Raw genomic sequence first — 11322 nt, 5'->3', positions numbered from 1 at the left:
CCAGAAAGAGTGACTGTAAGTTCGGCAGAGCTGGTAGTCAGAACGTGCTGATAATGGACCCCAGTTCTACAGGGACGATGCAGCGGATACAGAATGAAAAGAGCATCCTGGATGAACCAGACTCTCCACTGGAGGTTAGACTGTTACATTAAGTTAGTATTTATACTTTTGCATCTATATACATTTAGTTACCATGTTATGCATTTCATTGCTGTTATAGTAAAAATTATCTATTCATATTCAGCACCAGAAATATAGTCGAAAGAATTCGTGATTGTTCATTGATTTTGAATATGTAATGTGTGATGTTTGCCTATACCTGTCCTAATTACCACGATTGTGAGAAAATGTATGAATGGAGCAACTTTCTTTTAATAATTTTACAGATGCAATCTCAGCCATTTTACGAGAGGCATTTTTCTTTTGTCAATATAAAACTATTTCCTCTCTGTGGTTTAATCTTCATCGGGCTGCTACAAACCGGGTTATTTTTAACACTTTTCCTGCAGTTTTGCATGTTGAACTCTTAGGGACGCTGTAGTCCAGCATGTTACTCAGGAAGACTATATTGTCAACAGTGTCTCTCCATCTTAAAACGCCAACGATGAGAGGAGGATACTAGATACAGCCCAAGAAGGGTTGGAGTCGAGACTAAAACACTTATCTCGCTTGGACTATTTTCATTCTTTCTTGTGGAATATGTCCTAACTCTCTTCTTGTTGCTGGGAGATATATTTTACACATTTTACTCGACAGAAAAACGCGTATTGTTTCCTTTAACACAATATCGAGGAGAACAATGAAACGGCAAGTACTGTTTTTCCTCTCGTTCCTTTTTGTCGGTCCTGTGCTCGGGCAGGTCAGCTATTCTATTAACGAGGAAATGTCAGTGGGTTCCATAGTCGGAAATGTAGCAGAGGATTTGGGTTTAGATGTAGAGAGACTAAAAACACGTAATGCTCGTGTCTACTTTGGTGACAGCAGAGAATACATTGAGCTGAATAAAGCCAGGGGAGTACTCCTTATCAAAGAAAGAATAGACAGAGAGACCCTCTGCGGACAGACGATGCCTTGTGCATTACACTTTCAAATTATCTTAGACAAACCCATCGAATTTTACAGGATAATAGTTGAGATCGTAGATATTAATGACAACCCCCCAGCCTTTGAGAAAGGTGACATTAAATTTAAAATAAGTGAGTCTGCAGTCACCGGATCGAAATTTGATTTGGAAGGGGCGGTGGATTTAGATGTTGGAATTAATGGTCTCCAAACGTACCGCCTGGAACCGACTGAAAATTTTGTTCTAAAATTACACAATCAAGCAGACGGCTCCAGGAATGTCGAGATGATTTTGAAACAACCTCTTGACAGGGAGAAAAACGAGCATTTGTCTCTAGTGTTGACGGCCGTGGATGGAGGAGAACCTCTGATGTCTGGAACAATGCAGATTCTTATTACAGTGTTAGATGCCAATGATAACGCACCCGTTTTCACAAAGCCAATATATAAAGCCACTGTGGCAGAAAATTCACCAAAAGGCACAGTTGTGACCACAGTTAGTGCATCCGATGCAGATCACGGATCAAATGGAAGAATAACATATTCGATCAGAAATACTTTAGATGATGTCAGACATTTGTTTGCGGTGAATGAACATACTGGCGAGGTTAGATTGATTGGAAATATTGACTACGAAAAATCACAAAATTATCAAATAAATTTACGTGCAAGTGACGAGGGAGGACTAACAGACACATGCAAAGTAATAGTCGACATTATAGACGTAAATGATAATAACCCGCTGATAGATGTTATGTCTAAAACAAATGTGATATCAGAAGATATCAAAAGCCATACTGTTGTAACAATAATTAACATTCAGGACATAGACGACGGTGAGAATGGTAAAGTCAAATGCACAATAAATGAAAATATTCCGTTCTTATTGAAGTCTACTGAAAGTAATTTCTATAGTTTAGTGACAGACAGTGAATTAGACAGAGAGAGAGCCTCTGATTATAATATAACAGTGACCTGCTCTGATGAGGGAGTGCCCTCCCTCTCCAGCAGCGTCACTCTCACCTTACAGATCTCTGATGTGAATGACAACGCGCCTGTCTTTGAGAGGAGCTCCTATGAGGCCTACATTTTAGAAAACAACACACCAGGCCTCTCTATATTCACAGTGAAAGCCAGAGACGCTGACTGGAACCAGAATGCCCGTGTTTCTTACATACTGGAGGACTCCTCTGTTAACGGAGTGCCAGTCTCTTCATATGTGTCCGTTAGTGCTGATAGTGGAGTCATCCATGCAGTGCGCTCTTTTGACTACGAGCAGATCAAAGATTTCCACTTCCGCGTCAGAGCGCAGGATGGAGGCTCTCCTCCACTCAGTAGCAATGTGACTGTGAAAATACTGATCCAGGACCAGAACGACAACCCTCCTCAGGTTCTGTACCCAGTCCAGACTGGTGGCTCTCTGGTGGCTGAAATGGTGCCTCGTTCAGCAGACGTGGGCTATCTGGTGACTAAAGTGGTGGCTGTTGATGTGGATTCTGGACAGAATGCCTGGCTCTCCTATAAACTGCAGAAAGCCACAGACAGGGCGCTGTTTGAAGTGGGCTTACAGAATGGAGAAATAAGAACTATCCGCCAAGTCACTGATAAAGATGCAGTGAAACAAAGACTGACTGTTATAGTGGAGGACAACGGGCAGCCCTCTCGTTCAGCTACAGTCATTGTTAATGTGGCGGTGGCGGACAGCTTCCCTGAAGTGCTGTCGGAGTTCACTGACTTTACACACGACAAGGAGTACAATGATAACCTGACTTTTTACTTAGTGTTGGCTCTGGCTGTAGTTTCCTTCCTCTTCATCACGTGTTTAGTAGTTATTATATCAGTGAAAATCTACAGATGGAGACAGTCTCGCATCCTGTATCACTCCAATCTCCCTGTGATTCCATATTATCCACCACGTTACTCAGACACTTTGGGGACAGGGACTCTCCAACACGTGTACAATTATGAGGTGTGCAGGACGACTGACTCCAGAAAGAGTGACTGTAAGTTCGGCAGAGCTGGTAGTCAGAACGTGCTGATAATGGACCCCAGTTCTACAGGGACGATGCAGCGGATACAGAATGAAAAGAGCATCCTGGATGAACCAGACTCTCCTCTAGAGGTTAGAAAGATGTTACATCACACATGCTTTGCCATTCCATTGTTACAGCATTTGAATAAATTAATTTGGTAATTTTTCAGCACCTTGGAGAGCATTATGAGGGATTTATACTTTCATGTTACTCCAAATGGTCAGTATTTATCCCCTTCCTTTGAATATTATTGATTTTTGTAAAAAAAGATTTTTTCCACCCATTTTAATTATATTCTGATAAAAAAAGAAATTAACTGTGTCTTCATAGTACAACAATTTAATCCTCGCCTTCGTAAGTTATTTCCTCATCTTTTTATACTTGTCCCTTCTCACAACATAGATTATATTTCTGCAGTTTTGCTTTGTGAACTCAGTGGGCCGCTGTTGCCTAGTCTGTTGCAATTGTAGTATATTTATAGCAGTACCGCCTTTCCTTTTCGATGTATTAGAGAGAAAGGGCAGGCACAGACCGCATTGTCTTCCGTATAGTGGCCGATATACACGACGAGGCACAACTGTCTTTATTTCTCTCATAATTTGAGGAGTACTTTTAATTCTTTTTTGTTTTACTGCCTTTGACATCTCTCTAACGGATTTTACGAGGTTGATTTTCCTTCTTGCCTTGACAATTCCAAACAATGAGACGGCAAGTACTGTTGGTTATTTCGATCCTCTGTCTTCGGTCGGTATTTGGACAGGTCAGTTACTCTATTCCTGAGGAAATGACGAAGGGCTCTTTGGTCGGTAATATAGCTCAGGATTTAGGTTTAGACCTTAAGCGACTGAAGTTGGGCAATGCTCATGTTTATTCTGGCGATAGCAGAGAATACATCGAACTGAACAGCGAAAGAGGAGTCCTCCTTATCAAAGAGAGAATAGACAGAGAGGCGTTGTGCGGTGATACAACGCCGTGCGCTGTGCATTTTCAGATTGTGTTAGAGAATCCCATGGAGTTTTATAGTGTAACAGTTGAAATTACAGATATTAACGATAACGCACCAACCTTTGAAAAAAATGAAATTAGATTCATAATTAGTGAATCTGCGGTGGTGGGGGCAAAATTTGATTTAGAACGAGCAGTGGATTCGGATGTAGGTACAGATAGTCTTCAAAGCTACATACTCAAACCAACTGATAATTATTTACTTAAACTGCACAGCCAAGTGGATGGTACTAAGAATGTTGAAATGATTTTACAAAAACCCCTGGACAGAGAGAAAAATGAGTTCATTTCTTTGGTGTTAACAGCTGTAGATGGAGGAGAGCCACAGATGTCAGGAACAATGCAGATTCTCATCACGGTGTTAGATGTCAATGATAATGCTCCTGTTTTTACACAGCCGATATACAAAGGTACAGTGGCTGAAAATTCTGCAAAAGGCACGATTGTGACTACTGTCAGTGCTTCAGATGCTGATCATGGTCTAAACGGTAAAATAACTTATTCAATCACAAACACTTTAGATGACGTCAGACATATATTTGAAGTAAATGAGGAAAATGGCGAGGTGAGGTTGATTGGTCGTTTGGATTATGAAAAGAAAAGAAATTTTCAGATCAATGTACGCGCAAGGGATAATGGAGGCTTGACGGATTCTTGTAAAGTGATCGTTGATGTGGTTGATATAAATGACAACAAACCATTGATTAAAATCATGTCTAAATCAACAATTATATCAGAGAGTGCCAACGCCAACACAGTCGTTACAATGATTAACATTCAAGACCCAGACTCGGGTGAAAACGGTAAAGTTCAGTGTTTTATAAATGATAATATCCCGTTCTTACTTAAATCGACATCAAATAATTTCTATAGTTTAGTGACAGACAGTGATTTAGACAGAGAGAGAGCCTCTGAGTATAATATAACAGTGACCTGCTCTGATGAGGGAGTGCCCTCCCTCTCCAGCAGCGTCACTCTCACCTTACAGATCTCTGATGTGAATGACAACGCGCCTGTCTTTGAGAGGAGCTCATATGAGGCCTACATTGTAGAGAACAACACACCAGGCCTCTCTATATTCACAGCGAAAGCCAGAGACGCTGACTGGAACCAGAATGCTCGTGTTTCTTACATACTGGAGGATTCCTCTGTTAACGGAGTGCCAGTCTCCTCATATGTGTCCGTTAGTGCTGATAGTGGAGTCATCCATGCAGTGCGCTCTTTTGACTATGAGCAGATCAAACATTTCCATTTGCGCGTCAAAGCGCAGGATGGAGGCTCTCCTCCACTCAGTAGCAATGTGACTGTGAAGATACTGATCCAGGACCAGAACGATAACCCTCCTCAGGTCCTGTACCCAGTCCAGACTGGTGGCTCTCTGGTGGCTGAAATGGTGCCTCGTTCAGCAGATGTGGGCTATCTGGTGACTAAAGTGGTGGCTGTTGATGTGGACTCTGGACAGAATGCCTGGCTCTCCTATAAACTGCAGAAAGCCACAGACAGGGCGCTGTTTGAAGTGGGTTTACAGAATGGAGAAATAAGAACTATCCGCCAAGTCACTGATAAAGATGCAGTGAAACAAAGACTGACTGTTATAGTGGAGGACAACGGGCAGCCCTCTCGTTCAGCTACAGTCATTGTTAACGTGGCGGTGGCGGACAGCTTCCCTGAAGTGCTGTCGGAGTTCACTGACTTTACACACGACAAGGAGTACAATGACAACCTGACTTTTTACTTAGTGTTGGCTCTGGCTGTAGTTTCCTTCCTCTTCATCACGTGTTTAGTGGTTATTATATCCGTGAAAATCTACAGATGGAGACAGTCTCGCATCCTGTATCACTCCAATCTCCCTGTGATTCCATATTATCCACCACGTTACTCAGACACTTTGGGGACAGGGACTCTCCAACACGTGTACAATTACGAGGTGTGCAGGACGACTGACTCCAGAAAGAGTGACTGTAAGTTTGGCAGAGCTGGTAGCCAGAACGTGCTGATAATGGACCCCAGTTCTACAGGGACGATGCAGCGGATACAGAATGAAAAGAGCATCCTGGATGAACCAGACTCCCCTCTAGAGGTTTGACTAACTGTTCTTTTGCTCAAACTCTAAATGTATTTATTCAGTGATGTCATTTACAGCCCATACAGTTTCAGTACCTTGGACAGCGAAAGAACTGTCTCTCTTTTTGTTGTTCTTTCTCTTTATATTTTGATTTTTCATATAAGTATTTCTCCTTCATTCACTTTAGATCAAGTATTTGTTTGGGGAACATATCGTGCTATTTAGCATCACTTTACCCGCACAATAAAACAGAAACAGTAGTCTGTGTTGGTTGGTAGTTTATTCAGTGACCATACAGGAAACAACAGAGACAACTGTATTTTTCTCTTTAACTCATGTAGTTTCATGTTGTGAACTCAGTGGGTCGCTGTTGATCCAGCGTCTTGACGTTTTATGACACATTTGTACTAGAACACCCCCCTGTCTTCTCACAAGCGAGAAGGACTCCGAAACATAAACGCACTGTCGCCGGTGGATGCAACACAATGCATGGAATATCAAGCTGGAATCATTTTACCATCAGTTGTTGATTGATTAAACTGACACTTTGGGGATTTTATTTGCACCAATACCGCTGATATCAAAAGAGAGGAGTAAACGTTAGTTTGTTTCGACGGATATGTCTGACAGAACAATGAGACGGCAAGTACTGTTGTTTTTCTCAGTCATCTGTCTCAGTTCAGCGCTCGGCCAGGTCAGCTACTCTATTCCCGAGGAAACGGCCAAAGGCTCCTTGGTCGGTAACATAGCTCATGATTTAGGTCTGGAAGTTAAACAGCTTCTAGCGCGTAGAGCTCGTATTCACACGGGAGACAGCGCCGAATACATACAGCTTAACAAGGAAAAAGGACTCCTCATTATCAAAGAGAGGATAGACCGCGAGGCTCTCTGTGGCCAGACAACGCCTTGCGCTTTGCATTTCCAGATTGCTTTAGAAAGCCCGATTGAAATATTCCCGATTACTGTTGAAATCACAGATATCAATGACAACGCTCCTACATTCCAAAAGGAAGAGAAAAACATTGAAATCAGCGAGTCTGCGGTCATCGGCTCTAAATTCATGCTAGACAAAGCTATAGATCCTGATATCGGGCTGAATGGTCTTCAGAGCTATACACTAAAGCCCAATGATAATTTTATAATTAAATTACATAGTCAATCTGATGGTTTTAAAAAGGTAGAAATGATTTTACAAAAACCTCTGGATAGAGAGAAACAGGAGTTTACATCATTACTGTTGACGGCTGTAGATGGAGGAGAGCCGCAAAGGTCTGGCACTATGCAGATCCATATTACTGTGCTAGACGCGAATGACAACGCTCCTGTTTTTACGCAAACTGTATACAAAGCAAGTGTGAAAGAAAATTCCCTCAAAGGAACAATCATTACCAAAGTGAGTGCCTCCGATGCAGACAAAGGCTCGAATGGAGATGTTAGCTACACGATCAGTAATAGCATGATAGGCACTTCAAAGTTGTTTCACATCACTGAAGATGGTCATCTTATATTAGAGGGGCCTATTGATTTTGAAAAAGCCAAAAATTATGAAATTGATGTAGAGGCAGTTGACCGAGGAGGTCTGTCTGATTCAAGCAAAGTAATCATTGATGTAGGTGACATTAATGACAATAGCCCCGTTATAAATATGATTTCATCATCCAATTCAGTTGGAGAAGATTCCCCTTCCAACACAGTGGTAGCTGTGATGAGTGTAAATGATCCCGATTCTGAAGAAAATGGGAAGGTGAGGTGTGTGATTAACAAAAATATACCATTTACAATTAGATCCACATCCAGTAATTTCTATAGCCTTGTGACAGACAGTGAATTAGACAGAGAGAGAGCCTCTGACTATAATATAACAGTGACCTGCTCTGATGAGGGAGTGCCCTCCCTCTCGAGCAGCGTCACTCTCACCTTACAGATCTCTGATGTGAATGACAACGCGCCTGTCTTTGAGAGGAGCTCATATGAGGCCTACATTGTAGAAAACAACACACCAGGCCTCTCTATATTCACAGTGAAAGCCAGAGACGCTGACTGGAACCAGAATGCACGTGTTTCTTACATACTGGAGGACTCCTCTGTTAACGGAGTGCCAGTCTCCTCATATGTTTCCGTTAGTGCTGATAGTGGAGTCATCCATGCAGTGCGCTCTTTTGACTACGAGCAGATCAAAGATTTCCACTTCCGCGTCAAAGCGCAGGATGGAGGCTCTCCTCCACTCAGTAGCAATGTGACTGTGAAAATACTGATCCAGGACCAGAACGACAACCCTCCTCAGGTTCTGTACCCAGTCCAGACTGGTGGCTCTCTGGTGGCTGAAATGGTGCCTCGTTCAGCAGATGTGGGCTATCTGGTGACTAAAGTGGTGGCTGTTGATGTGGACTCTGGACAGAATGCCTGGCTCTCCTATAAACTGCAGAAAGCCACAGACAGGGCGCTGTTTGAAGTGGGCTTACAGAATGGAGAAATAAGAACTATCCGCCAAGTCACTGATAAAGATGCAGTGAAACAAAGACTGACTGTTATAGTGGAGGACAACGGGCAGCCCTCTCGGTCAGCTACAGTCACTGTTAACGTGGCGGTGGCGGACAGCTTCCCTGAAGTGCTGTCGGAGTTCACTGACTTTACACACGACAAGGAGTACAATGAAAACCTGACTTTTTACTTAGTGTTGGCTCTGGCTGTAGTTTCCTTCCTCTTCATCACGTGTTTAGTGGTTATTATATCAGTGAAAATCTACAGATGGAGACAGTCTCGCATCCTGTATCACTCCACTCTCCCTGTGATTCCATATTATCCACCACGTTACTCAGACACTTTGGGAACAGGGACTCTCCAACACGTGTACAATTACGAGGTGTGCAGGACGAATGACTCCAGAAAGAGTGACTGTAAGTTCGGCAGAGCTGGTAGTCAGAACGTGCTGATAATGGACCCCAATTCTACAGGGACGATGCAGCGGATACAGAATGAAAAGTGCATCCTGGATGAACCAGACTCTCCTCTTGAGGTTGGTTATTTGGGGTTCATTCGAGCTGTGAATTGTTTGTCACATATGAAGGTATAAATCGTTTCCGTTCATAAAAAATATGCAATCAGCACCATGGACAGAGACAGTGTTTGCGACTTAAAGCAGGCTGTTCCCTAGAGATTAAATCTTAATAGATATTACGCTAATTACCACTTTTAAAAAGCCTTTTTTATGTCAACTTTTTACCTGGTAGTTAAAAATGTAAGTCATTTTTATTCACTCTAGTTTCAACAAAAAACTTCATATGAGGTTTTGTAATTTTAACTTGTATCCTCTCAAAAGCACCCTCACCCGTCTCCTTCTTCTCTATCTAAACTTATTGTCTTTTTTCTTTATCTTATCAAAATCTTTTTTCCACACGTTTTAACTCTGTCTCACAAATACTCGTCATATGGTCATTAGTATTTCTCGTGTAATTTTGACTTTGAACTCAGAGGGACGCTGTTGACTAGTTTGTATCAGTTTTACAGCATATATGTAGTGGTACCTCCCATCATATCCGTATATTTGAGCTAGAGGCGAGACGGGGAGATACAATGAAGCACACAAGGGGGATCTAACCAAAATGAAACAAGGGAGTTATTGAACGGCTATTTCTTCTTTCTCTTAAGGGATTCTATGACTATGTATTGACAGTGGACTCATGACAAACAATTATAACAGATGACTGAAAGGTTTATGCAAGGACTTTCTGCAAAGACGATGTCGGAAATAACAATGAAACGGCAAGTACTGTTGTTTATCTCGGTCATCTCCTTCTGCTCGGTGGTCGGACAGGTCAGCTACTCCATTCCCGAGGAAATGTCTAAAGGCTTTTTCGTTGGCAACATAGCTCAAGATTTAGGTTTAGATGTCAAAAGGTTGAATTCTGGCAAGGCTCGTGTTTTCACACGGGATAGTGCAGAATATATCGAGCTGAACCGAGAAACAGGAGTCCTCCTTATCAAAGAAAGAATAGACAGAGAGGCACTTTGCGGACTAACGACGCCCTGCGCTTTGCATTGTCAGATCATATTAGAGAATCCTATGGAATTCTACAGTATTAATATCGAGATCACTGATATAAATGATAACCCCCCAACGTTTGTAACAAGCGACATCCACTTCAATATTAGCGAGTTTACGCTTAGTGGTACAACATTTATTTTAGACAGGGCTATTGATCTAGATGTTGGCGAAAACGGTTTAAAAACCTACATTTTGAAGCCATCGGGCGAATTCTCTCTCAAAATGAACAATCAAATTGATACGAGTAAGAATGTGGAGATGGTTCTACATACACCGCTGGACAGGGAGGAAAATGATCAGTTGTCTTTAGTTCTCATGGCGGCGGATGGAGGCGAACCGCAGATGACAGGAACAATGCAGATTCACATCACCGTTTTAGATGCTAATGACAATGCTCCCGTTTTTACACAGTCTGTTTATAAAGCCTCTATAAAAGAAGATGCACCTGAAGGAACAGTTGTACTGACAGTTACTGCAACAGATGCAGATCGTGACTCAAATGGTAGAATAACATATTCAATTTCAAGTACTCTAGATCATGCCAGTGGAATCTTTGAAATAAATAAGGAAAGTGGCGATATTAAGTTAGTTGGAAAACTTGACTATGAAAAGTCGGGAAATGTTCAAATAAACATTCGTGCAAGTGACGGTGGTGGACTAACTGGTTCTTGTAAGGTGATAGTAGATATATTAGATATAAATGATAATAAGCCTGATATTCATATTATGTCTAAATCAAATGTGATCTCAGAGGATGCTAAACGTAACACTGTAGTAACAATGATAAATGTTGAGGATGCAGACTCTGGTGAAAACGGTAAAGTGCATTGCTCAATCACTGATAATATATATTTCATATTGAAGTCCACATCAAACCGTTTTTATAATCTCCTAACAGACGACGAGTTAGACAGAGAGAGAGCCTCTGAGTATAATATAACAGTGACCTGCTCTGATGAGGGAGTCCCCTCCCTCTCCAGCAGCGTCACTCTCACCTTACAGATCTCTGATGTGAATGACAACGCGCCTGTCTTTGAGAGGAGCTCATATGAGGCCTACATTGTAGAAAACAACACACCAGGCCTCTCTATATTCACAGTGAAAGCCAGAGA

At 42.0% G+C, this 11322-nt stretch overlaps 4 protein-coding genes across 4 annotated transcripts in view; all 4 read left to right on the top strand.

Moving 5' to 3' along the window:
- Positions 1 to 606: 606 nt before the first annotated feature.
- LOC147817317 (protocadherin beta-16-like) lies at positions 607 to 3549 on the top strand. Its single transcript, XM_087171003.1, has 2 exons — positions 607 to 3184; positions 3532 to 3549. The coding sequence occupies exons 1-2, from the start codon at positions 800 to 802 to the stop codon at positions 3547 to 3549; spliced, it is 2403 nt and encodes an 800-aa protein (XP_087027129.1). The 5' UTR covers positions 607 to 799.
- LOC111646625 (protocadherin beta-16-like) lies at positions 3485 to 6186 on the top strand. Its single transcript, XM_023396161.2, has one exon. The coding sequence runs from the start codon at positions 3796 to 3798 to the stop codon at positions 6184 to 6186; it is 2391 nt and encodes a 796-aa protein (XP_023251929.1). The 5' UTR covers positions 3485 to 3795.
- Positions 6187 to 6616: 430 nt separating this feature from the next.
- Positions 6617 to 9238, top strand: LOC147817316 (protocadherin beta-16-like). Its single transcript, XM_087171002.1, has one exon. The coding sequence runs from the start codon at positions 6785 to 6787 to the stop codon at positions 9236 to 9238; it is 2454 nt and encodes an 817-aa protein (XP_087027128.1). The 5' UTR covers positions 6617 to 6784.
- Positions 9239 to 9768: 530 nt separating this feature from the next.
- LOC111646572 (protocadherin beta-14-like) overlaps positions 9769 to 11322 on the top strand; it is a 2741-nt gene continuing 1187 nt past the window's right edge. Inside the window, exon 1 of the mRNA XM_023396102.2 lies at positions 9769 to 11322. Within this exon, the coding sequence (XP_023251870.2) occupies positions 9866 to 11322 (1457 nt within the window). The 5' untranslated portion in view covers positions 9769 to 9865.

This window comes from Seriola lalandi, unplaced genomic scaffold (genome assembly GCF_002814215.2).
Source record: "Seriola lalandi dorsalis isolate HSWRI2012SDOR001 ecotype SW California unplaced genomic scaffold, Sedor1 jcf7180002054973, whole genome shotgun sequence".
In the NCBI taxonomy this organism is placed as follows: domain Eukaryota; kingdom Metazoa; phylum Chordata; class Actinopteri; order Carangiformes; family Carangidae; genus Seriola; species Seriola lalandi.
The sequence above is the reverse complement of the archived record's forward strand: the minus strand, read 5'-3'. Positions and strand labels throughout refer to the sequence as shown.